A 25,952-nucleotide genomic window follows, 5' to 3' on the forward strand; every position below is an offset into this window, starting at 1 on the left:
GAAATCTTGAATTGCTTCAACAGGTATCCACCAATTTGCTTGTATGAACCAAGCGCTGTATTTACTGTATAAATTTAGTGGTTTGTTGATGTCAATAGATCCAAAACATTGCGTTTGTACATAAGATATTTGTAATATAATGTATTAAAACCTGTTATGTCATTAATAAGTTGCAATAAAATATGTACAGATTATGTGTTCCTCTTTTCTGTGTCTCTTGGTATAAAGTCTATTAAGTGAAGCTGATTACGTAAAGTATCATTTGCCCATAACCCTTCTGTGGAAATAAGAGAACGTTTAAAAAGTTGGGAGCATTCCTGACATAACAGCACATACATGTTTGTTATTGCGACTCTGTTGCACTTATTAATTGCACATATTGAATCTTTTTGTTGCTTTATCTTAACCACAAATTCAACAATTTGTAAGGAAAACACCACGAGTACACCATTAGCACAGTCACATATACTGTAATATGTCATTATTTAAAAAACACCATCAACAGACATCAACTGTTATTCCTATAATAAAGAGTGTGTTATGAGCTGGCTGCATAAAAACATGCCTCAAACACTTTCAATTATCAACACTGTCAAGAACAGTGTTTGTGTGTAGCGTCAGCACACCAAGGCATGGCAAATGAAATATGACAGGCCTATTCAACTAATGCATCCAGCAGTCCCGTCCGCTGACGGCAGAAACCACCTTTACTTCACAAAGTGTCGATGACATTTCCAAAGACAGCTGGAAAACGCAGCAAAAATACAAAACTTTACACTGCAATGAACCAAGCACCATTAACGTCATATTTTGTGACCAGACTTAAGCTGGAGAAGGTTTAGACAGTTTAGAGAGCATTCGAAATCAATTTAGCATGAAGTCCTGTGATGGACAGCTTTGAAGACAATGTGAGATTTGTCTACAGAGACCAATTATCAACAGAGGAGAACATGTGCTATTTAAATCCCCTCACTCCAAATAAAACCAAACATACCATGTTAGCTTTTTGTACTGCCAAAGTGAGGATGAATGCTTATGTGATCGTAGCCAAAACACTTGTCCTACATTAAAACGACAAACATTGGCTGCTGAAACCAGCACATAAGTCAAAAGCTAAAAAGCTTCCTTTCCTGTGACAAAGACTTTGGATGGGACAAAGGAAGACATTCATCACTGTGAGTGTCACTCTTGTCAGCCTTGTGTTTACTAAAGATGGATGGGAGAGCAAATTGAACTTTGTAACAAATCCTTCCGTCTTCCAAGAGAGGTCAACACATTTTTATACCAATTACATCTTGAAACCAGTAAAAGTCTGCTTTGTCAATTAACCTGATTGTGGTAAAACGGAGGACGTAGTTTCATCGTCTCCATAAACAGAGACGACAGACTCTTTGGATGCTGTGTACGTCTGAGGACTCACCACGATGGAAAACCTTCAGCAAGGGTGGCCTGTGCGAGCCCCCACTCTTCAACCAACATGGAAAACCATGGGCTGACACAGTGCTCACTCAGCACAAAGAGAACCGCACTTCCTGAGCCTTCAAACCTGAACCTTCAAAATTGGCCTGTATTGTTGTTTCACATCTGTAGAAGTCCGTGTCCTTGTACTTTTAATAGAACCATATTTAACTTTCCTGCACTCCCACGAATCCTGTTCTCTTCACCTTTTGAGTACAAGCAGTCATACAGTACCATAAAAGACCACTGCACACACACTTCTAATTGTGGGAGCTTTAGTCATAGTTCATGCTTTTACTATGAGAAAAATGTGGCCAAATGGGCTACACATGCCACATAATTCATAATTTATTGTTAATTATTCAAAGGTCTATTGAATATGACAGATGAACTAGGCCAGGCATTATAGTCCTCAAAACAAATCACACTTAAAATGATATATGACCCTCGACTACTCTAACAGCTCTCTGAAGATCATTCACAGCTTATAACGTCATTGAATTAAAGATGTGACCACTTATGTTCAGGACATGTTAAAGTTTTCGACATCTAGCACAGTGAACGGACTCTGTAAGCGAGGAGACTTTTCCACTGCAACCCTTTCCCATTTTCCAGCGGCTGTGACCAGGGTCATGCTGAAATCATTTCGTGCAAGTCCAGTACAACTACGAAATAGAATTAAGCGATATAATCGTCAACTTTGATTAAAATAGATGAACATTTACTTTCAAACTGAATATTTCCTCCTGTTAAGACGTTAAACTCATCATGGAACATTTTTTTAAAAACCATTTTAAACTTTATCTGTCATCTAATTTTCCTTTCTGTGTTCTCTTCCGCAGTATGATTACTCCATCTTTCTGTCATAACATACCACAAACTGTCAAGATGCACTGAGCTTACACAGCTATGCAATCATTTCGGTGTCTGGACCTCTTCGTTGTCTCTGTCACTTCTTTGAAGTGGGTAATTTCACTGGAGGTGACACAACAGTGACTTCATCCCAACCTATCATTGCCATTGCCACACTACGAGTCAGCAAAAAAAACAAAACAAAACAAACCATCTCTGAACACTTAGGGAATACCAAAATCGTGAAAACCAACAAAATGCTGTGCAATAAAAGGTAATCAACATCTTTTTCCAAGTCATTTATTCAAACCACTCTCCACTGCTGCTGTAAAATTATTGTGATGCATATGGTTGTTATTAAGAAACGCTTCAAAATAGAAACACATAATAATGTGGTGAAGCTTCTCATAGGGAGAATAGTCACTTCATTGTTTATTACTTACATAGTGGAACTATTGAATTTGTTTTCCAAAAGCTCAGCATCTGAACTGATTTCCAACTGTGGAGATGTGCAGATTTGCTTATAGCTTTACAGCCACATGCCATGACCACTGTTTCATGTTCTTCCAAAACGTCTGTGAGTTCTCTGCTGGGAACTCACAGGAAATCTCTTACGGATGGACGAGAGGAATTTTCCTTAGCATAATGGAAATTTTATTTTGTAAGGTATCACTGCCGCTTTTCCAGTATTGCAGTATATGATTGCTTCAAGAAAACCTTGGTTAGCAAGGCATCTTTCCTGATGGACTAATACAATACTTTTAAGGACACTGTATATTTGGGAACTAGACAGTGATATTTCAATTGGGTACAGGATACATTTTTCCACATGCAGCCTGTGACCTTTTAAACACTGTTCACTCTGCATTTTCATGTCTTTATCCATAATTGCTCACAGATGCAGGACACAGAGACTCACAGACAAACTTCATTGTTATCTGGCATAAGTTTATAAATCCATTAAGAAAAACTATTTTCGGCAGTGAAGTCAATTTTTGGCTGCAACCATAAATGATCACAAGTGTGCCAAAACCTTCAAATACCAAACCAAAGTGATCTTACAATCACACTGCTGGGAATAATTATATATCGATATTCAAAACACAAACCAGAGTCGACCCTCTAGAAATCATGATGTGCCTTCCTTAAAGGGACATTGTAAGTAAGTACTTTATTATAGCACCCTTCCCAGTACGAATACACAGAGTGTAGGAATTACTGCCATCTATCACAAGCAACTCAATCGTATTTTTCATGCTGCATTCACGTGAAATTGGGCAGACGGACGACAGCTGCTGCACGTAATGGCATAAACAAGCCTCTATGTAAACAAGTGGTCCGTCAGCACGAGGCAAAACAATACACGTGACAATATGGCGATGTGGTATTGTTTACCTGACCCACGTTTTACCGGCTTTCTCTGGACTTCTGTGACTAAAATGTAGGCCTGTGTAACGATACACCAAAGTCACGATTCGATTCGTATCTCGATTTCTGACCCACGGTTCGATACACAATTCGATTCAATTCGAATTTTATTAAGGTTAAAAGAAAAGGAGATTTTGATAGCAAAAACTGGATTATTTATTATAACAACAATATATAGCCTAACATTAACTATTATAACTAGGGCTGCCCCCAAATAGTCGACCAAGCACTGGGTCGACCAATAAAACATTATTCAATTCAATTTTATTTATTAAGTGCATGCACAGGGCAAACTCAATGCGCTTTAGCCTACAATAGTTAAGCAATTACAATACAATGCAATTTAGCCGACCAAAATCTCATTGGTCGATTGGTCGCAGGAAAAAAAAACATTGCCGTGTTTTGTCAAAATTAAGTCAAAATCAATATGACTGGACTGTAAAAGGCTATATAGGGCTTTTAATTCGAAGGGCCAGATACAGGAAGTCATGACACACGATCGCTGTCCGTTTGTTGTTGTTGTGTTTTTTTTTTTTTTACATGGCACGGCAGGTCCGGTCCCTACTTTTTTTCCCTTGTCAAGAGCGACTTTAGACGTTTCTGGTTTGGAAGCACGTAGGCTACCACCGCTGTTTTCAACATTTATTTAGCGGGCGCTGCTTTGAGTCTCGGCCCCGTCCCACAGCGCTCACTGGCGGTCAGTCTCACAGTGTCACGGAGCAGAGACATGACAGTCCTCGCTGCAGTCAGTGTCGTGCACCGCTCCACGCCGCTGCCCCCCCACCCGTCACAGTCTGAGCTCGCAGTCACTCACCCTCCTCATCTGTGTTTATTGGTGATAAACAGACATAACGGTCAAACCCGACCGACTTGTTGAAACAAATCAAGTTCATAAGCTGTGTGCAGAGCGATCTGGCTGTGTGATGTGTGTGTGAGTGACTATGGCGGAAGGTGTCTGACGAAAAAAAAAAAAAAAAACAGCCACGGAGCGATGGAATGGGTGTGTCGCGGTTCTGCCATTTCATTGGCGACACAGGTTTGTGTCTTTTTTTAGAGTGTCGCGGTTTCGATTTCGACATGTGTATCGTTACAGGCCTACTAAAATGACATCTGGTTTGTTAGCGACGGCCGTCTGCCCGACTGCAGGTGAATGCAGCATCAGTGTAACGCTCCATTCCTCCTCACTGCGTTACCGCGGTGACTTTTCACAGACGCCACCTCGACCTGAGCCGACAGCTCCGGTGTCTCCGGTGAGTTTCCGTGGTTTCCTACCGTCACGCTGCCACTGAACGTAAAAACATGGCCACACCACATGGCAGCCAGCACCGAGCTTACCCGCTCCATGTAGATATGAATGATATGAACGGCTAATTCAGAGCTGAAAGGAACACTTCACTTTGTTGATGGGGGGGGGATTACTGATTAATGAAAAACAGACTTTTGAACAAAATAATCGATTTCCGTGAATAGCAGGAGAAGTTACACAATGTCACACAAAATCTCACTTACTAAAGGTGAATGTATGAAATAAAAAAAAATGTACTGACGCTATTGAATTGTTACTAACTGTTGCTGCTCTGTGTCTGACACAGAAACATCGGTGCTCTGAAAACCACTAAACCATTACTCACCCATGAGTCAAAATTACTGGAGCACAGGTCAACTCCAGTATATTTGACTCAGGTTTAGTACAGGAAAATATGAGCAACATGAATAGGCTTATAGTGGGAAAGGGGGAGGGGGTTCTGAGAATCTGACAAATGTTCCTCTCTCTCAATGGGTTTTGGTTAGCATGCCAACTATAGTAAGGCACAAACACTTGTCCCAACTCAGCTCTCCTCAGGTGTATAACTGAAGGTGCTACAGTGTGGGGACATCACTAAAACAGACAGACTTCATCAGAGTAACAACAGAGTCTTAGCAATAAAAAAAGGCTATCTTAAAAAATAAAATAAATACAAATAGCCTAATACAAAATAAAATAAAACATAAAACGATTTGGTTGTGCAACCATAGCCCGGCAGATATATTCAGACTTGTTTTATTACAGTTAATTTAAGATTAAGAGTGACTACACACGAAAACTCACTTCAGCTAAGCACATCAGTTTTCCGTATTACTTTAGCTGGAATAGAAACATGCAACTGATTCCAAGGTAAAGTAGTTAAAGTTAAAGAGTTATAAAAAATGTGAAAGAAATAGGCTACGGTTCTATAACATTCATTCATGTGACAGAAAAAAAACATGGCATTCATGTCTAGTGCTCCCTGATCTACTAAACCCTTCTCCACATAAAACAAAAAGAAACAACACAGTAACACTATTCAATTCATTCTTTTCCTAAGTGGAAAAACATTTTTTGTGTGTGTGTGTGTGTTTGAGCTCTCTTTGGTGGTGATAGACTTTTTCATAGCAGGTATGTTGCCTGTCTTTGTGGGACATCACAACAGGTGTTACTAAAGACTTTGTCCCAGTGAGTCATGGTGAGCCATGGACAGTAGAGGACCTTAAAATGCAACAGCTGCGTCATTAACTATTAATTTATTATCTACACCTGTGACACATCGAAGCACGTGGAGCCTAACATGGAGCCGACATTGACAGTGGTGTGGAACAGCAACACCAAGCCTGTTTTGTTACTGTTGTTGTCACATACTCAATCACAGTTTCTGCACATAGCGAAATATGGGCGTCTGGTATGGGGTATGGCAAATTAGATTAGACTAATACAATACAAGACTGCACAAAACTGTGACTTTTTAATAGAGTGCCAAAGCAGAAGCAAGAAGTAGCCTAACGGCCCCATGGGTCCTCAACTCGGAAAAAGTCTCCATGTAAATGAACGGGAGTCAAAGTTTTATTTCGTGATCCGATTGAATTGTGCCATGAGAAAAAAATATGACCTCTAAAACATCACGTTTCATGCCGAGAAATCAGCAGTGTGTTGAAAAACTATTGTAGAATAAAATTCCGAAGAATCCGTAACCAGAAAGACTACAGGTCGTGTAGGTGATGTCACCACATGGAACATGGCGCCCTTTACTGTGTCAGTTGGTGACGTATTTTTTGTGGGACACCAGATCTGTAGTCCTAGAGCGGTCGTCACACAAAATACATTCTTCCGTTGCCGTTTTACGATAAATTGCTGATTTCTTGGCATGAAACGTGATGTTTTAAACAGGTCGTATTTTTTTCTCATGAAACAATTCAATCGGATCACGAAATAAAATTTTGACTCTCATTCATTTATATGGAGACTTTTTCCGAGTTGAGGACCCACGGGGCCGTTACTTCCTGCTTCCACTTCGGCACTCTATAGGCTTATGCTAAAGGAGAAGAGGGTTAGCTGTCAGGTGGTGCTTTATATTAAAGGAGCTGTATGTAAGAATGTGGCCAAAATTGTTGCTGCGGTCAAATTCAAAACACAGCAGTGTGTTGTCCCCCCTCCCCTACCCACCAGACTCTAGGTTGCCAGACAGCTACGCGCTAACCTCCACTCTGCTCACTCACAGTCAGTCTCAAAGTCTCAAAGCAGAGTAAAAAGCTAAATATTTATCAACAACCTCACTGTTTTATTGCTCTGACTCACAGTAACGAGCAGAGTTCACGGTTTACCATCACTTCATTTACCATCGGCTCCATTTCGCCACATTTCCTCCCTCTTTTATAACTCTCACTTTGTAATTCTACCTTTAGCTTTAGCTGCTCAAACTAACTAGGCTACTTATGCTCACAACAGCAAGCTGTGTATCAAACGGCAGAGAGACAAGCCGCTTATTTCTACCGTGTGATATCAAGGAAATATGACCATGATAACCGATAATAGAAAACAATCTTCTTCTTTTTTCACGATCTGGCAACTCGGAGGCTGAAATGCCACTGATGCTGTGATTGGGAGAGAGCTGGGTGGGTGGGTGCCAAAACATAAATTCAAAACATAAACATTTGCGGTCTGCAAAAAAATAAATTTAATGTGAACATTCTGGCTGTAGCCTAGGTTTTATGTTGTTGGTCAGATCAGTATGTTATATCAACATTATTCCTGAGTCTCTGTGACATAGGCTATTAAAGGATGATTTTACGGCCAGTTGCTTTAGATTTCTTACATATTGTAGGCCTACCTTTAACATTTTAGCTGAACACTGACAAGTCACAGCAGTTATTTTACCCTCACTGGTTGATAAAGCATAGGGCTAGCAAGAGAGAAATCTTAGCTTACCTGCTAGCTGTTAATGCTCGCTTCGCTGACTTCGTCCTCGCGGCCTCGGCAGATCACCTGTGTGGTAATGAGGTCAGTCCAGTTGGTCATATCCCAGCCGTACACCAAACATGGTTTGCGTTGCCCCACCGGGGGGTAGGGCGCAGCGCAAAGAGCGCGCACATTGGCACTAGAATAGGGCTAGTTGCTATGGTTGCTAAGGCGATCGAACAGGAAGTGTGCCTGGTGCCCTTTTCCTGCTAGTTTGGACCAGAGCGATACTATTATATCTATCGCTCTGGTTTGGACATAAAGTAGGCCCTGTGAAATATGTGAACAGCTCTGCAAGATGTACCCCGCAGCGTAAATCGCGTTCGGTGTTAAAAGCGGTTAAAAGGGCATTACCGGAAGTGCGGTGAATATAAAGGGATAGTTCAACATTTTGGCAAATTTGCTTATTGCCATAATTCCTATAGTCAAAGGGGGTAGGTTAATTTGCCGAGCTATGAAATAAAAATGCATAGCCTAATTATGTAACATTATGACACATGAAGGAAATACTCTGAACTACTTGCTTTTTAAATCACTCCGCCCAGTGGTCTGGCATGTAGCCTAGTTCCGGCTATTTGCCTCAAAACCACTCCATCAATGTTACATTATTATTTCATAGCGTGGTGAATGTGCAGGTCACTGTCCAATAAAGTGTTTTGGAGTTGTTGGATTGTGTAGGCTGTTTGATTAGTTTGAGGGATAGAGGACCTGTACCGTTCACCTCAATTGTGTTCTCTGAGCAGCTTGTGTCTCTGCCCCGCAGATCTCAAAACAACATGCACCGATAATTAAAGGTAATGAACCTACCCCTGTGACTATAGGGATTATGGCAGTAGGAATACTGTAGGTGAATTTGCCAAAAAATGTTGAACTATCCCTTTAAAGGAGTGTATTTTAATGGTGTGTGTGTAGCAGCCGGGCCTTTTATGCCTTCCTACAAAGCGTTGCTCCTACCCCACACATCCCTTGTGGGGATGGCAGTAGCTACTGTCCTCAAACACAGTGCAGTGAACCCATGGGTCCTTTATTCTCCATTGTCACAGCCAGTTGTGATTATCTTTAATTATCAGACAGCAGCTTAATGAAGCAAGAGCTCGAGTCACTTCTACATCCTGTCACAATGATGCCTTTGATGATGCCAGTCTTATAAAGACTCAGAAGCACCCGTCATTTCCCTCAGATTAGGGCCGAGGGAACAGAGAAACAAACATTTAGCTCCTAATCAGATTTTAATCAATGTATTGGTCACAGTATAAAACAACATGGCACAGAAACTCTTTGTGCTCCAGTTGCACTCAGATAAGGAAAGAGGACCTGGCTGCTCTAGGCCTTTCCTGAACTTTAAGATAAGTGGTTTGTAGCCTACTGTGTTGCAGTATGACACAGAGTGAGCCAACATCTGTGTGGAGGGAAACTATGGACTCACCTGTCATGTTCTTGTTGCAGAATTGTGTTAACAAAAGTAATGACTATCCTGAAAGTACAAATTAACAGCAATATAGTTATTTACTCTGTCTGACTGTAAGGGTTTGTGTTACTGAGAGCCACAATACATCATACCCATAGAATGTAGTTAAAGACTCCTTGTGGAAACATGACTGCCTCTGGTTTCCTGGCCTTGTATTTTGTGGTTCTTTTTTTATTCTCATATTCCACTGAACAGAGCAATTTTTGCATATTATTTTAGGTTCAGATGTCTGTGCAGCCACATAATGCTGTCATTTAAACAATTCATCCAGTTTATTAGAATTTTCAGCAATGGACGGCGATTATTTCACATTTTAAGCCAAGTAGCACGTCGTATACTGAGATTATCAGCATCAGACAATATATCATAAATGGTAATTATACATTGTGAAATGCTTAAATTCTCCTCATTTAAGTCCATGTTAAACTTCAACAAGCCATGTGAAAGCACAGGTCCAAACTATTTCAAGAAAATGTCAGTGAAGCAAATAGCTGGCCAGTTTGGTGGTTTATTAGTCATTTGGCTCCCTTATGGTCTTACTTTTTTGTAAAAACCACTAACAGTGGTAACACGACAGGAGGCTGTTGCACAGCTGCCACTTCATGAATAAATTTCTCCCCCTGGAAGCATTTTTTAACACAGTGGGGACAGAAGCCATAGCACTGCCGAGGATTAAGTTAAGAGAATTTCTGAGATCTAGCAGAAGCCTGTTTGGAGATAAATTGATTTTATTAGCAGCCATCTGAGACTACAGCAATTTATCGTTTTATACTCCGCTACTTGGACTCTGTTACGTTGTGACTGGCCTATTTTCCATGGGCACTGCCTGTAGCGAAATAGAACATGCAAAAGTAAAAGTTCTTTTCAGACATCTGGTTTTTCATACATTTGCTTATAATGTGTATCTCTCAAAATGCATTTAACTTCATTTTCTCACCAGTGGCCTTTTAATAAGACTTGGCCATGTTTAAATTATTAAGAGCTGAAAAGCTCTGTATGTTTAGTCATAATGGCCTAATAATGCTGCGTTAATACTTCTCATTGAAGTGCAGAATTTCTGGCACTTCAGATGAGTGACCTAGCAAGACATATTTGCTATTCTCTAGCTCCCTCTGGAGGGTTGAAGTCGCACTTACATGACATAGTCCTCATGATGTCATTGTACACAATATTGTTATGAATTCCATGCATGCTGTTCAACACATAGCAAACAAGATAATTACAGGGTTACTGAATAGTGCACTATGTTCTCATCTTCCCTTTAACAGCCAATTATTAATTATGTTAATTGTTATGTGTCATCAGTTTTATGTAAAAGCATAATTAAATTCACTTGTGAGAAACAAAAAAGACAAGTCAGAGCCAAATCAGCGTCTTTATTTTACAAACAAACGCATTATTCTATTGACATTTTTTTATATAATAAAAAAGCAATTTACAAGCTTAAGAACCAAAATGAAGCAGCACAGAATGATTATGAGTAAAATATATAATTTGAATAAATATATTTTATTTCATGCTATAAAATAAATTCATAAATGGCAATAGATACAACATCAGCTCTAGCTAGCTTCATTTACTTCATAGTTGTACAAAACAGTAGAGTTCTGAGGTTCACAGTTGGGTTGTGAGGTTGTGTGTAGAGTGGACAAAACAGGAGTTGGGGCATTTCTGCTGCCATGGTTCAGTTCATGGTCTCCAGTGCTCCTCAAGCTTCAGCTCTGTGGAAAACATGGGCTCATTGAGACCTTGAGGCAGAATGCTTGGGAACCACTGACTGAGGACTTGTTTCCCCACCTGAAGAGAAGTGCACAATTATACTATGGACATAGGATGTATGTCCAATGAGACCACTTTTAACACTATATACCCTGAGTTCTAAGTTTTTTTTTTGCCTTGTCACCAAATACATATGAGCCAGAGACGTTATAGTGCAGAGTTTAGGGGGTTGTAAAAGGAAGAGGGACGATAGCTTGGCTGAGAACTTCCCCTCTGATCCTGAACAACTACAACTACAGTCTCACCGCCTGAGGAGCGAATGGAAATCACTGAACCACAACATGACAACAGACAGCCCGCTCCTAAACAGTGGCTATATAGCCCAATATCCCTTTCATTATTTGACACAGCTGGAGGTGCAACTCTGAACAGTGCCACTGAGTTTGATGACTGAACCACGCGCTCAGTTCTTGTGTTGCAGTTTACTGACTACCACTGGATTTTGACAGACATTTAGAAAACCAGCAAGCAACACCACTTTTCATTTATATATATTTCCTGAAGAGGAAGCCAACCTGTCCAGAGTTTCAGAAAATATATAAAAATAGATCAATATCAAATTGTCCTGGTCCTACTTCAATTCAACAGCTCCCTGACATTCAGTTTGTTTGATATATGACAGGCCAATATTTCAATAGGCTTGATGATCCCAATACACCACTTTAAAAAGGTTATTGCTGTTTTTTCATAATACACAGTGGATAGAAACTGACAGAAAAGCTATGGAAGACTTAAGATTTTTTTCTAAGCCTGTATCAGTGTTCGTAAACTACCTGAAGTGAGTTCATTATAAAAGGAATAGGACGAGCTGCAATTTCAAAAAAGTAGTCTGACAGCCTTCCCTGTAAACACTTCCTTTTGATTACTTGTGGCCCATAATGCATCTCCTGTTCCTCGCAGAGGTGTGGAACTAAGAGCTGACAAAGAGTCAATTTGAGTGTGTGTGTGTCAAGTTCATCTGGTTCTGTAGATGTGTACTATCACATAAGTAACTATAGTTCATGAAAAGCATTTAAATAATTTCCCCTCCTTTCACCTATGATGAAGACATGGACTTGTTTACTCATTGGACAAGAAAAAAAAACCTGACTAGTCTAAAAGCACCATTTAAGGGGAAAAGGTCCCTACCAAAGTGATTGAGGCCATTATAGCTGAGTCCCTTAAGGGTAACTACACTAGACTTCCTGGATGGAATTGGTATGTACTATCAACAAAAAACCATAAGTGCACAATCGATGACACAAATACAAAAAAAAAAAAAAAAAAACCAAGTCAAAAAAAAAAATTATCCATTGGCAATTTCATACAATTTTGTGGTTGAGCAACGTGCAATTCAGCTACAGTATATGAGGGTAAACTTTTTTCTTTTTTTTTTTGTAAATCGAGAAATATTAAGTTAATCATCAGCTAAATACCCAGGCAGCTGTTCCCCTGCCAGATGCTCCGAAAGAACAGGGAGGAAGTAGATTTGTGTTTCTCATGCATCTCCTTCCTTCATTAAAATGCCTACAACTACAGTACATTGCAAAGATTGTCCTCAGTGGCTGGAGAGGAGAGGAGAGGAGGGATACAGTGTAGCCTCTGAACATGGGGGCAATGGCTCGCAGGGGAAGAAGTCTACCTCTTTGATTGTAATCAATTGCTACAAAATCAGTTAAACCTTAAAATCAGTTTCCCATCCCATGGCAAAAAGAAAAACAAAACAAAAAACAAACTGAATCACATGATTAAAAAAAAAACAACAACAGGGGGAAGAACTACAAAATGGACGAGAATAATATGAATTAATTTCTATAATTCTTGGTACCACTTTACAATGAATGATGTGGCCATAGTCTGTTATAATCTCTCTATTTGATCCATTTAAAAATGAAAGAGGCACAGGAATCTAAGTGCCAGAATCTAACATGTAAAGCTTGTGGCAAGGCACTAAGTTTAAGATGCCACTTTTTGTGAAGTATTCTCTCTCTTGTTTACATTGGCTTTCAACAATTACAATTGCACAACTTTTCTATATTGTCAGCTTTTGTATGGCTTAATATATGATATTATTTAGGTCTTCGTTGCTTAAAATCTTCTTAGCAAATCATTCGAATTTTACACAACTGATTGTTTTAAGCTGGGAAACGTACATTCCTGACAAAGAGCAATGAACTAGTTCTACATTAAATTAAGAACCTATTCTTCTTGATAAGCATTCAATTATGCAATACAGTCAAAATTTACTTTTAAAAATCTCCTATTAGTCTTTGGTGTGAAGTCTTGGCACAAAATTGTTTTAGCAGTTTGTACCTATCGCTCACAAAACATTACTGACAATAATCCAAGACAGTACGCATCTCCTCCTTTCTTTTCTTGGTGAAGGGCAAGAATCATCACAGGCAAAATCAAATTAGTCAGCAACTGATTATGGTGAGGTCAGATCAGCTGTCAATCACGTCACATCGGCGGCTGACAGAAATAAACTTGACTTTGTAAACATTCATCTAAAAAGTATTGAATAGTTTGACAGACTGTGGCTGATGATGACCAAAAGTGTTTGTGATAAATCCGTACACAAAAAGATAACGAAAAGCTAGCTATACCGATTTTTGCAAGATTCCCTAAATTTTGGGTGCTATCTTCACTCGGTTAAGTTGATGACAGCACATTCAGTGGAATAAAAAGGACTGCACTCTTGACGTAACATTAGACAGAAGCAACAAAACACAATATTTTTCCCACCCGCACAAAGTAGAAAATTATATGAAAATTGTAAAATAATCAAACTCAATTTCACTGACACAAATTCAGCGTGGACCAAACGGGACAGAATAAAAGCATTTAGCAGGTGCTCTTCAAAAAAGGCATTAAGCAGCTGGATGGCAAACAGGAAAGCAGGACAGCACAAAAAAGCCCACCCAGCTGAGCTTTAAATTTGCAGAATATAATAATCAATCAGGCTTTCTAAGTGCCTTTAAGTATTTATGTGAATGTAGATTCATTTAAATCAGAATGGAAATAACCCCAAGTGTCTATATGCTAAAAACATCCCCAACCCAGATCCCCATGGTTCAAATATTATAGATAAAATACAATGTTGCCATATGCGTTACTTGTAGCTTGTAGTATTCATGTGATTGCAGAGTCTTATCTAAGTTCACAACATTTTTTCCCTCAGAGGTAAAATTGCTTCTGTGAAGCAAGTACTACTCTGACACTGCTGCTGCCGCATCAGAATTAAGACAGAGATTAGCACATTCTATCACTGGAACAGCTCCCATCCCACCCACTAACTCTGCAAAGTGCATAAATACTTTGGATCGCCAGCTACCTATAACATTTACCTCTTAGCCTTAATCTAGCTATGCCGCATCTATGTCAACGCCATAAAGTGGGGCTGATAAAATAACTCTGCATTTGACCCCAACCAATGCAGAGAGCAAAGATCACAGATCTATCATCCTGTCATAAAAGGCAGGACAAAGTGAGAAAAAAAGGAAACCGAAAGCTCTTCCAAATAATGTAGGAAAACCCATGTCAAAATGGCTGAGATTCCTTTGTTCTTTCTGTTTGCATATTATTCAGACTTGTGTACTATAATGATTTGTGTAAATAGATCCAGGGATGATCCTCCTGCGTTGAGTTAACAAGTACTCTTGTCTCAGTTAGGCGTTGAGAGTATTAACCTAGAGGCCTATCTCAGGACAAAACACATACAATAATTCAGTATAAATCTGCCGTCAGAGTATAGAGGAATATAACTGATTTCACTGTATGGACGTAATTCACCCATTTCATGGATGACAGCATCTAAAACTACCTTGGCCAACAGAGTGAGATCTCCAGTAGTGATGTGAGATAAAAATCTTTAAGTGTTTTTGTAGCACAAACGTTATAAGACAGCAAAATCGTAACTTCAAAGTATGCAGGGCCATTCTCTTACTCTGTTCTCCGCATTTGCCAAAAACAAACACACAAGTAAGCTAGCAAATTTAATGCACTCCTAACAAAGCACCTTCTTGATAATTGTTTTAACCTGGCTGACCATGAAACAATTGACAAGGACTTTGTCCCAAATCCATACAATCAGCAAGGAACATTTCCCCTAAGTATCAAGGCTTTGTGTTGAGAATCTTTACAGGGTTTGGCAATAAGATACTGTACATATAACCTAAAACGGATTCCAAACGGTGAACACGTCTGTGCCTGGTAGGTTCTTGGCTATGAGGTAGAACCTGGTGAGTTTCATTTAAGTTAAAATACTGTCTGTTATGAATATATGTAGTTGCATCATGAGGTATTGAACGGATATGTCACACGAAGCTTTGCACTGGCAGAAAAATCATTCCTTGTGAGTAAGTGACCTCCTGTGGCCACATGTGCAAAAACAGGTCAGGTAAAAAGGTGATATGACAAGCATCTTACCAGAGCTTTCACATTATCAATTATTGCAACATGCCTATATAACTCTGTAAATATGTTTTAAAAAACATTGAAAGATAAAAAGAGAAATCAATTTGGCGGTCTTGATTATTGGGACCTCCTCAAAAATAGTAAATTGTGACTCCCTTTGCTTGAAAGAATCAAATTTCTATAAAGCACCCATTTGCTCTCTGCATTCAACAACTAACTTTCACAAAATTGACAGAAACCCTTGATGGAAGAAATGTCCATAAGAGAGGGAGTTGATTCAAAATGAAAAAAAAAGTCCTTTAACTTGTGTTGAAATAAACTTTTTTTTTTTTTTTAAAGCTTCCTTAACCTGAAGCAGGACCTAAAAATCACATCTTGATGCTTGGGCCTCCTCTGGACTGCATTTCGAACTTTCCTCCATATCATTGGCTGGTGCCTCTTCTGCGTATTGCGCCTCGAAGGCCATCCCCTCAGATGTATCCACTTGGTCCTTCTGACCTGAGCTTCCCTCCGTCCTCTCTGGAGAGTCCACGTGATTAGTGCTCTCTGATGCTCCCATGTGCTTCTTCCTCAGGTGCTGGTTAAGGGTGCCCTGAAATGGGAAGCATTTGCCACAGATCTGACAGTGGAAGGGCTTGTTGTCTGTGTGGCCCCGGATGTGGTACTCCAGCTGATCTTTCCTCGTGTACTTCTTGCCACAGAATTTGCAAACGAATGGAGTGATTCCCATGTGCAGGCGCATGTGGCGGTCCAGACTCCCTTTCTGATTGAAGGTCTTTCCACAGTAGATGCAAATGAGTCTCTCATTGTAGGGATACCACTGGCTCCGCAGGCTGCGCTCTCGCACGTCATTCTCCAACCCTGTGGCTCCCACAGCTGATTCGCTGTCTTCTGAGCCCTGTTTGACGTGACTCAGCACCCCTGCTGGGATGGCCAGGGGCCGCTTCGCCCTGGCTCGCCCGCCTCTGAAGCCGCTGAGCATGGAGCGGGAAGGACTGGAGTTGCTAAGGTTGACAAAGCACGGGGAGGACAGCCCTGAGTAAGAATAGGCAGCAGGCTGGATCACAGGACAATAGGAACCTACACTGACAGCCAATACCTGTTCTCCATCCACCAACTCTGTGTGGTAACCATCATCACCCGCAGAGGAGCTATCTGAGTAGGTGGGCCTGTCGGTCTTCTCTATCTTCACATGCACATCTGTTACTTGCCCATCTTTGCCGATGAGTTCCACTTGCTCCGTCTCTCCCTCCATGGGAGTATCATGCTCTGACACACTATCACTGCTGCCGCGGTCCGACTGGCCTTCCTCTTGCTGCTGCCGCCCCCGGCCCAGGCCTGCTTGACTCTGCCGGGAGTAGTAAGGGGGGGAGATCTGGGTAGGGTTTACAAAGAGGTTGCTGTCATTGACCCCATTCCGGTTGGTCTGCGAGTCATCTTTCTCTGGGCTGCAGACATTCACTGGGAGGCTGATCTTGGAGTGGATGCTCTCCAGGATTTGGGTGCACTTGTCAATGATGGCCTGCATCTGCAGAAAGCTGGCAGCAGTGAGGAAACTGATAATATCCTTGAGCTGCAGGGACATGTGACCTGTGTAGCAGAATGCAAGAAGCTGTTCGAACACCTCAGGGCTTTTGATGACCGAGATGGAAAGGCCACTCATGGTGCTGAGAGCCGAGTGGTCACGAAAGTAGGGTGAGCTAGCTGCCAGCACGGCCTTGTGGGCTCGAAATGGCTGCCCTTGAATGTGAACAATGATGTCACACAGCTTCCCTTGCAGCCGCAGCTCATTGAGCTGGGTCAGGACATTGTTACTGAACTCCGGCACATCAAACTCGATGTAGCTGCCGTCGTCCATTTCTTGGATATGTTTCTCCAGCTTGTCGACGACCTGGTGGGAAGAGAGAAAAAAGAAAAAAACGTTAGGTTTTGAAACACTGTCTGCAGTGGATTGCCGCATTTCACAATTTCCTGGTTAAAAATGCAACTGTATGCATTGTGTGCAATGACATTTTTAAGAACTGCAAGCTTACTTTATAGTATGGGACATACATTAAGCATATACGAAGACATATTAAGCCAAATGAAATTATATTGAACACATTGCAGAAAACATATTTTCCTTATGTCAAGTTTAAAATAAACTGAAGTTTTTTTTATATTAGACATCTGGCTGACACAAATAATGACATATTTTATACTGTGAGACAATATACATTTGTCAGATTGCTGTCCTGTCAATATCTCTGGTTGTGTTGGCCAGTTTAAAACTCTTACACTGCACATTTTAAGTTCACTGTCAACTGAATGTCACCATCTCTATCTCGCTTAGCCAAAACTGGGAACCTGAAACTCATTTTGTTGTAAATTTACCATTAGTAAATCACCAAAATATTTCATGCAAAGCCTAAAGATAAATTCCCAATGGCCCCAACATACATTTCATACATGTGGCAGATAGTGTGTAGTTCAAGGTCAAAAAACATAAAATTAAGAATTAGAAAATGAATCTCATGTTTTCTTTACGTTTGTCATTTATTTATTTTGTTTCATTCTTTATTCAGTCTTATTTGACAGGAAATATAGCCTAGGTAGAAGAAACATTAGCAAATGTTTCCACTACTTATATGCAAATGAAACCATGCACCTGCCTGAAGCAAACAAAGCCATACATACACCTCTATGGCTTTGATGGCAAACGTATTTAACGCATTTGGCAGAGAAAGAAGAAAATCTGGTTCTAAACTGAATGTCAGCATATACCAAGTGTTCTTGAACCATGCACGCATCTCTTTAAAGTCAGTAAACACTGACGCTCCACCAAACTTATTTTGCATAGTTATGGACAAAGCATGTTGGTTCCTCCAATCCTGACGAACACACTTTGATGAGCTTTGACTGAAACACATCTTGTGAAAATTATCGATGATCAAATCCCCCAATGCAGGGCATAGCATCACAAGTGGGGACATACCACCCTGACATACGCCGACCTGAGCTTAATTATTAACCGACATAGACGGTGACTTCTCGGCAGAACAGGTTAAACCACACAGTGGAACGCTGCAACTGCGTGATCTAATTCTACAGTACTTACTGTGTAATTCAGTGTTTGTAAAAGAAATACTTATGTGTTGCAAAACCTCAGTATGTGTCTTTTCTCCAGCTTAACCATTGCTCCCTCCCTCCCACTCCATCTGCCCTTCTCCCATCTCTCCCTCTGCACCTCCTCCTCCTAACCCCTTTCTGCCCCTTGCTGGCAATTCAGCATGATCTTCCGCACACTGAATCCCTGTCAGCACTTTAGGAACGTAAACGCTTTCTCCAGTTGCCAAAGCCTGCCAAGGCACCTGTCCAACAAACCATATGTTCTCATCCTGGCACAGGAGAGGGAAAGATGGATCAGAATGGAGAGAATTGCAACAAGGTGTGCTTTATATGTGCTCCACTTTACCAAACAGAGCATGTTCATACACTGAAACATATCAGTGATGGCTGCCAACAGCATGCATACTAGATGGAGCCAAGTGGAGGGGCAGCCAAAGAATGCATTCTCAGTAGTTGAGATGCACATGCTGTGTGAGGGTCACATGCTTGGCTCACGTGGGAAAACTGAAAATGTAAAAACTCAGCTCAAAAATTCCATCTGCTGCTCAAGTTCTCCGTCCAATAGTAAACCTGTTTGACACATCTGCCTCATGTAGGTACACAGAAAGGATGCTGAGTATCTTGGCTGACCAAAAGATCAGCACAAGCTGCAGAGAGACGTCACCCATAGTCATATATGAACTGTCCAATAACAACAACAAAAAAAAGAAAAACAGCAGATGATAAATCAAAGTCAGTATGTAAGCACTGTATGTTTTCTTCAACATCAGCAGCATTTCACCAACTTTGAAAAACAGCTTGTGGGGCAGACCAGATCCAGAACAGAACTGCTTAACAAGCAAAGGTTAGGGGAGCAATTTAAAACAGATACAAAAACCAAGATAAAAATAGACCAGATTGTGATACATTAAAGGAAGGGTATGAGGTGAGGAACTTCTCTGGTGCAAGAATAACATGCCATTGTGAAAATTGTTAAAGCTTTGTGGGAGCTGAGTATGCAGAGCTGAATATTGTATGCTTAGCCTTCGGGTGTGTTCTCTTATTTGATTTGTTAAGGCTGGATAACTGGAGAACAAGGAAATGGTCTTCATCTCAGCTCATTCATGTGTTTATCAGATGAACACAAGTGGAAATCTTTAAGGCACTGCACTATAGAAAGTGATGTTGTCCTTGATTTTGAAACATCTGAGTATTAAAACTCATTGTGAAACTAATAAAACATTCAATGTATAGGCTCTGTATTCAGAGATTGTGCCATGAAATGAACCACTGGGACTTCTGTGTCTTTGTGATGTCACAAGACTCACAACTATACAGTCACCAATAGAGCTGCAACAATTAATCTATTAATCGCACAGTAATCGATTATAAAATTAATCGTCAACTATTTTGATAATGGAATAATCGGTTTGGGTATTGTTTAAGAAAGAAAGTCCAAATTCTCTGATTTCAGCTTCTTAAATGTGAATATTTCTGAATTCTTTGTTTGTTTTGTGGACAAAACAAGACGTTTGAGGACATCATCTTGTGGTTGGGGAAACACTGATTGACATTTTTTAACATTTTATTGACCAAACAACTAATCGATTAGCCTAATCGTTTAAATAATCGACAGATTAATCGATAATGAAAATAAACGTTAGTTGCAGCCCTAGTCACCAACCTCAGCCATACTGCTAGCGTAGCTTTATTACACCCATTTCCCTTTGTTTTTCCTTTAAACTTTATCAACAACACAACATGAAGCAATAATTCCATTACTGAGTTTGTTATTGGATGTCCAGGAGCCAATACATTATTGCACAACCATTGAAAGGACAGTGATATCAGACACCAGTGGCTACAGTTTTTTTTTTTCTTTTACAAAATACTGGAGCATTGGGGGGTTGATAGCAGAGCTGCCTTTCTTTCTACCATGACTTTATCACAAGTAGAGCTACTGGCATCTTTAAGGTTTGTGTGTAACATGATGCATGTTTAACGTTTGGAAATCAATTAGTACACTTTAAATGTCAGAATGACACTTTGGCCTCTTGCATTTATCAGTACTCAACATAACATATGCTTAAGTGATGACTGGATCTTCAAGTGCTTAAAACGTAAATAGGTATCAACCACAATGCGCATGTCATATCATCTATTAGAAAAAAAGTAATGGCTCCCACAAGAGTATACATTACATTACCCTATAAACGGGAGAGAAAGAGGACTGTCCAAAAGTTCTAATTAACACCTTGAAAAGCAGTAGGTCAAGGACACTAACAAAATGACATGTTCTGTCTGTCTTCTCTCACACCTCCTTAATCACAAATCAGTGCCTACACACAATATGCACTCTTCATTACAACCATCTAATCAGAGTGGTGTGCGTGTACTCCCATCTTGCATGCAGTCATGCTTACTTGCGGTACACTGAATGATAGCAGGCAAGTGGAATTAAGTAGGCCTATCAGTTCAATACAACAAATAATAAGCTGCAACATGTTAGATGACACACTGGGAATGTGAAAAATATGGGCCCTAAAAACATCTCATTCTTACTTTGTCAACAACATTGTAATTCCTAACCGTGCTGTTTTCACAAAAACATTCATTTATGAATACACTGAATAGAACTGGCCAAGTTCTTGCTGTGACACAGTGCCACTCAAGGATAACACAACAAAAAAGAAACAGGTGTGATTATGGATTTTCACTGATAAAAAAGATGACAAGAAGGCACCCACAAAGACAGCCAAATACTTCCCTGTCATTTCTTACACCTGTATTCACTACAAACCACAACTTGTGTAGCTATAAACATGAGAAAAAAAAATACCCTTAACACTCAACAGTACTCTGACTCTGGCCTGCATTACTGGTGCTTCCCTTCCACACAAAAAACCTGACTACTTTACCACCACTGATTAGTAATAGCTATCTACATATCACTTTATATTGTCTGATCAACTAGAGCCTCCTTACAATGATTACACACAGTTAGAGCTGGCAGTGATTATGTTGATGCAACGTCCACCACAAACGACCAATGGCCAGAATTTGCTTAGAATGACCATAATTAAGATAAGCATCCACCAAATGATTGTCTGATTTACAGTCTTCTTCTTCAGATACATTTCCTACCCCAAATCATATGAAAGATACCCCAATCAGCCATAACATTAAAACTGGTAGCTGGATTGGTCTGTCAGTAAACACGCGAGAATATGGTGTTGGACAGTTGTTGCAAATGTTAAGAGCACAACTCAAGATACAACAAAGTTACAACAAACCAACCACTGCACTCATAAACTCAACAATATCTAAACTACCAGATTACCACAGTAGACCTCACTTTCATCAGAGATCAATTTATTCACATGGCATCTACATTTCTTGTTTGGCACATTTCTTGTTTCAGTCAGTGGTTGAAACCTACACAGTTTTACTGCTTATCCCAAACAGAAACTATGGGCTATAAAATGTAGGTTGAATGGGTGCATAACCATAATGTCTACTCATGTAAAGGACGAAATTGCTTTGGCTCGACTCTGTTCTGACATGCCTTATAGTTAAAATATTTGGATTGGTTTCAGATGCAGTTGTCCCGGAAAAACGTGTTTTTGGCTTCTAAGTTGTTAATGCATCCATCCCAGAAACAGTACCCACTCCAGTCCGTGTTCAACCACATGAACCCAGGTGTTCTGAGGAACCTGTCATGCCCATGCACTTTGTCCTTTCCTGCCATAACATGTCATGCAATTACTTTATAAGTGCGTTAACAGTTAATAAGAACACAGCTATTACTGGTGTCTCGGTTTTTTCAACTTAACAGATATCACATGAATTGAAAAGAAAAAAAAAAAACCTTGCTGATACAGGTTAATTTCTGACACGCTTATTAGACACGGGCCTGACACCATACGATTTACTATTGCTAGTTTAATAACACATTTATCCCTTTTAGCATAACCATGCATGGACAATGGGGGTCATGGATGTGTACAGTTGATCCCATCGTACGTGCACACAACGCCGATACATGGGGGAGCAAATGTGCGGTGTTCAAAACTTTATTATAAACCATTCTGGTCGTACTTTCGTTAGCCTCCGATAGAGAGGGTCCACTTAGCGAGGCTGCAAACACTGTCTTTAACACGAACGTCGCATTTACCTGTTTTTTTTATTAGTTTCCACGACTTTTCATTTATTTGACAATGTAGTTAGATAAAGGTTCGTTAAAACATCAGCTCACGGGGCCGATACACCCAACTATCAGGCAGCACACAGCCACTTGCTAACCAGCTACACCAGCTAGCGCAGACTAAAACCGAGCAAAATGTTTCAGGAAAATGTAACGTAACTTTTGCACAGACTTCCCGCTTTTACGCATTGAACTGTCTTATAGTCTGGGCATATTTTTCTGACCATATAAATGCTTGACAACACCGTACGGTTCAGTAACGTTAGCGAAGTTACAACGTCGAGCGAGGGTGCAAACTATGTGAGGCTGTCATTTGAAGTAGCTACTGCGCTAACTAGCTTAGCTTATCTAGCATCCGTTGCATGTCAGCCGAGGCTACGTAGCGGCTAACGCTAGTTAGCAGGTAGCTGCTAGCGCACGGTCGCGGCCAATTATTTGCTCGTCACTTCAACTGTCAGATCGAAGATGTGCAGACACTACGGACACATCATGGTCACCAGTGCAAGACAAAGTTGAAGTCAAGCAAACTCACCGTCTTGCAGATTAACATGAAGCGTTGTCCATTCCCCTCAGTAGTTCGCTAACACTACAGCCAGGCCTCCCCCCCTCTCCAGTCCAGATGTGTCAGACAGTTGCTGCTGCAATTTTTGCATCAACAGGAAGTGTTCTTTTGGCTCTTTGCATTCATTCTATCACTGTGTTTTGCAGCAGCCCCTCCCTTGCTCATGTCAGTATAATGTACGGAGACATCGTGTACTTAATGTACGGCATGATGGAGGACATATAGACGCGCAAAAATAAAAGTAAAGTATCTTACAGTCGAGTTCCAGTTTGTTTCCAGCAGATAATGTTACACTCTTACTCTTATGCCCCGACTACACTTATACTGAAGACAGTTTCACTTGCTTTTGTTTTATTTTATTAATTTTACAACAGTGACAGTGACAGTGACAGTGAGCATTAAATGTTAAATTAAAAAAAAAAAAATTAAGTTTTTGTTTTTTGTATCAATACTCTCCAACCCAGCTGTGCACCTGTCCAGTTGCTTCCCCCCATTCCATCACACACACAGAGACACACAATGCTTATTTATTTTCTATAGCCTACTGTATATAAAAGTTAATAGCCTACATTAATATTTACGTATAGCCTATATATACACAGTAGGCTATATAAACAGAGTTTCTTCTTTGTCTTCTTCTTATGTTGAAAGTAGCATTAAATGAGCTATGGACATAACAGGGCAGACAATCTTAGTGCTGAACTGATCAATTGAACTGACTTGTGTCACTGTGACATCTTAAAGTGGCATTGCTCATCTCATCAAATCCTGCCATAATTACATTTTATTTCACTGTAGTGTTTCAGTCATTTGTTGTGTTTAATAAAAGTGAGAAATATTTGGAATGAGTTACATAATCAGTTTTCATGAACTCAAAATGAGTCCACTCAATTCGTCATGGGAACCACAAAGGGGCGCCAGAGACTAAACTGATAGTGAAATCCTCGACTTCAGGCCCAGTTCTCCCTTTCATTATAGTTCACAACCTTTAAGAGATTGTGGTGTATTGGTTATATAAAATATGCTATTCAAGTATTTCAATCCCATTATACAGTAGGCCTACATAACTATACATTTTTAAAGAAAAGAACATCCTCATTAAATACTAGTTTGAATGGGTTGTTAAAAAAAGGAAAATATTGGAAACATTGAATGATTTAACGAGGAAGCATCTCCTCATAGCAGAACAGAAAAACTGTAGGATCTTAAGAAAACAACTTAGTGTTTAGTCATCCCTTAACGTAAATAATGTTTTATTTTATTTTTTTACTGTAGTAATGTAGTTTATTTTATGTATAGGCTACATCAGAGCTTTGACTATAATCTTGAACAGCAGGTAGGCTATATACTGTAATTGTGTATATACACTTTTCACCTTCACAAATTCTGGATGTACAACTGGATATGTCATAATCATTCAATTATTTGTTTATCAACTACATGTACAATGTGATGTGAAAGTTTGTGGCCATATGTAGGCCTATCTTATTTTGTTGAATGCTGTTTTCATTTCAAGATTATATAAATAACTTGTGCTATGTCTTTTTTGTTTTTTGATTGATTATTGTCTGTTTTTCCTTTAGTAAAGAGGATAAAGTAAACTCTGTCTTCTGTTAGGAGCACTTTATCTGCAGTACTTGCCATGGAGAGGAATGAATGCGCACTGTGTGTGTTTCTGTTTTTTTATTGAGTGTGAGTGACAGGTTGGCAGCTCAGGTGAATATCTGACCTAATCTGTGCGCAGGTGGGTGATCAACGTCGAGAGAGAAATCGCTTTGTCATTGCACGTGCTTCTTGTTAAACAAGTCACTCCTCTATTCTCGACCCTGATTTTCTTCTCTCTTTTTTTTTCAGGAGATTGATGCATAACTGAAGGTGCAGCCAAGGTATGGTGATTAGAGATAGTTTTGTTGATCTGCGGGAATGATCATGGTATTGATAACATTTCAAACAAACTCATAATCAAAGGGTTTCCTGTTGAAGTTGTAATCTTTTCTGAAATGGGGCTTTGTTAGCTCAGTGTCATTTGGTAAACCAGGAATTATTTGGCGGTAAGCTAATGGGCCTGCTCTTGAGTGGTGCAGCGCCAGGGATCGTATAGGGGCTCCAGGTGGTGTGGCCTGGGGCTCTGATGTGCTGCTCCTTTTTAATCCCAGATGACATTGCAAAATCTCCAAACCCCCTGCCCTTGTATAAGACTGTATAGCAGCAGAGACCAGATGATTTGTTTAAGGAGTGCATATCATGTATCACACTGAGGGAATAAGGAGCTCCTGTGTTTTATGTTAAGCCTGTGACCATAGGTTATGCCTAATATGAAAGATAGGTATTTATTCTTTGTCTGAAAAAGAAATCTCTGTGATTCTGGTAAAACAATCTAAAACGTTATATATATTGTAGAATACTATGTTTTTTTTTTTTGTTACATCAATTACATTTATTCATTAAATCCCAATTCTTCTATGGAATA

General features: G+C 40.0%; 1 protein-coding gene across 1 annotated transcript; it reads right to left on the reverse strand.

Annotated features, from left to right (window-relative positions):
- Nucleotides 1–10,885: 10,885 nt before the first annotated feature.
- zbtb34 (zinc finger and BTB domain containing 34) lies at nt 10,886–23,544 on the reverse strand. The gene is made up of 2 exons (XM_083979147.1): nt 23,453–23,544; nt 10,886–17,520 (listed from the first exon to the last, which is right to left on the reverse strand). Exons 1-2 carry the CDS (start codon nt 23,468–23,470, stop codon nt 15,991–15,993), a joined length of 1,548 nt encoding a protein of 515 aa, XP_083835273.1. The 5' UTR covers nt 23,471–23,544; the 3' UTR covers nt 10,886–15,990.
- Nucleotides 23,545–25,952: the final 2,408 nt, after the last annotated feature.

The sequence above is a fragment of the Trachurus trachurus genome, assembly GCF_905171665.1.
Source record: "Trachurus trachurus genome assembly, chromosome: 9".
Classification (NCBI taxonomy): Eukaryota; Metazoa; Chordata; class Actinopteri; order Carangiformes; family Carangidae; genus Trachurus; species Trachurus trachurus.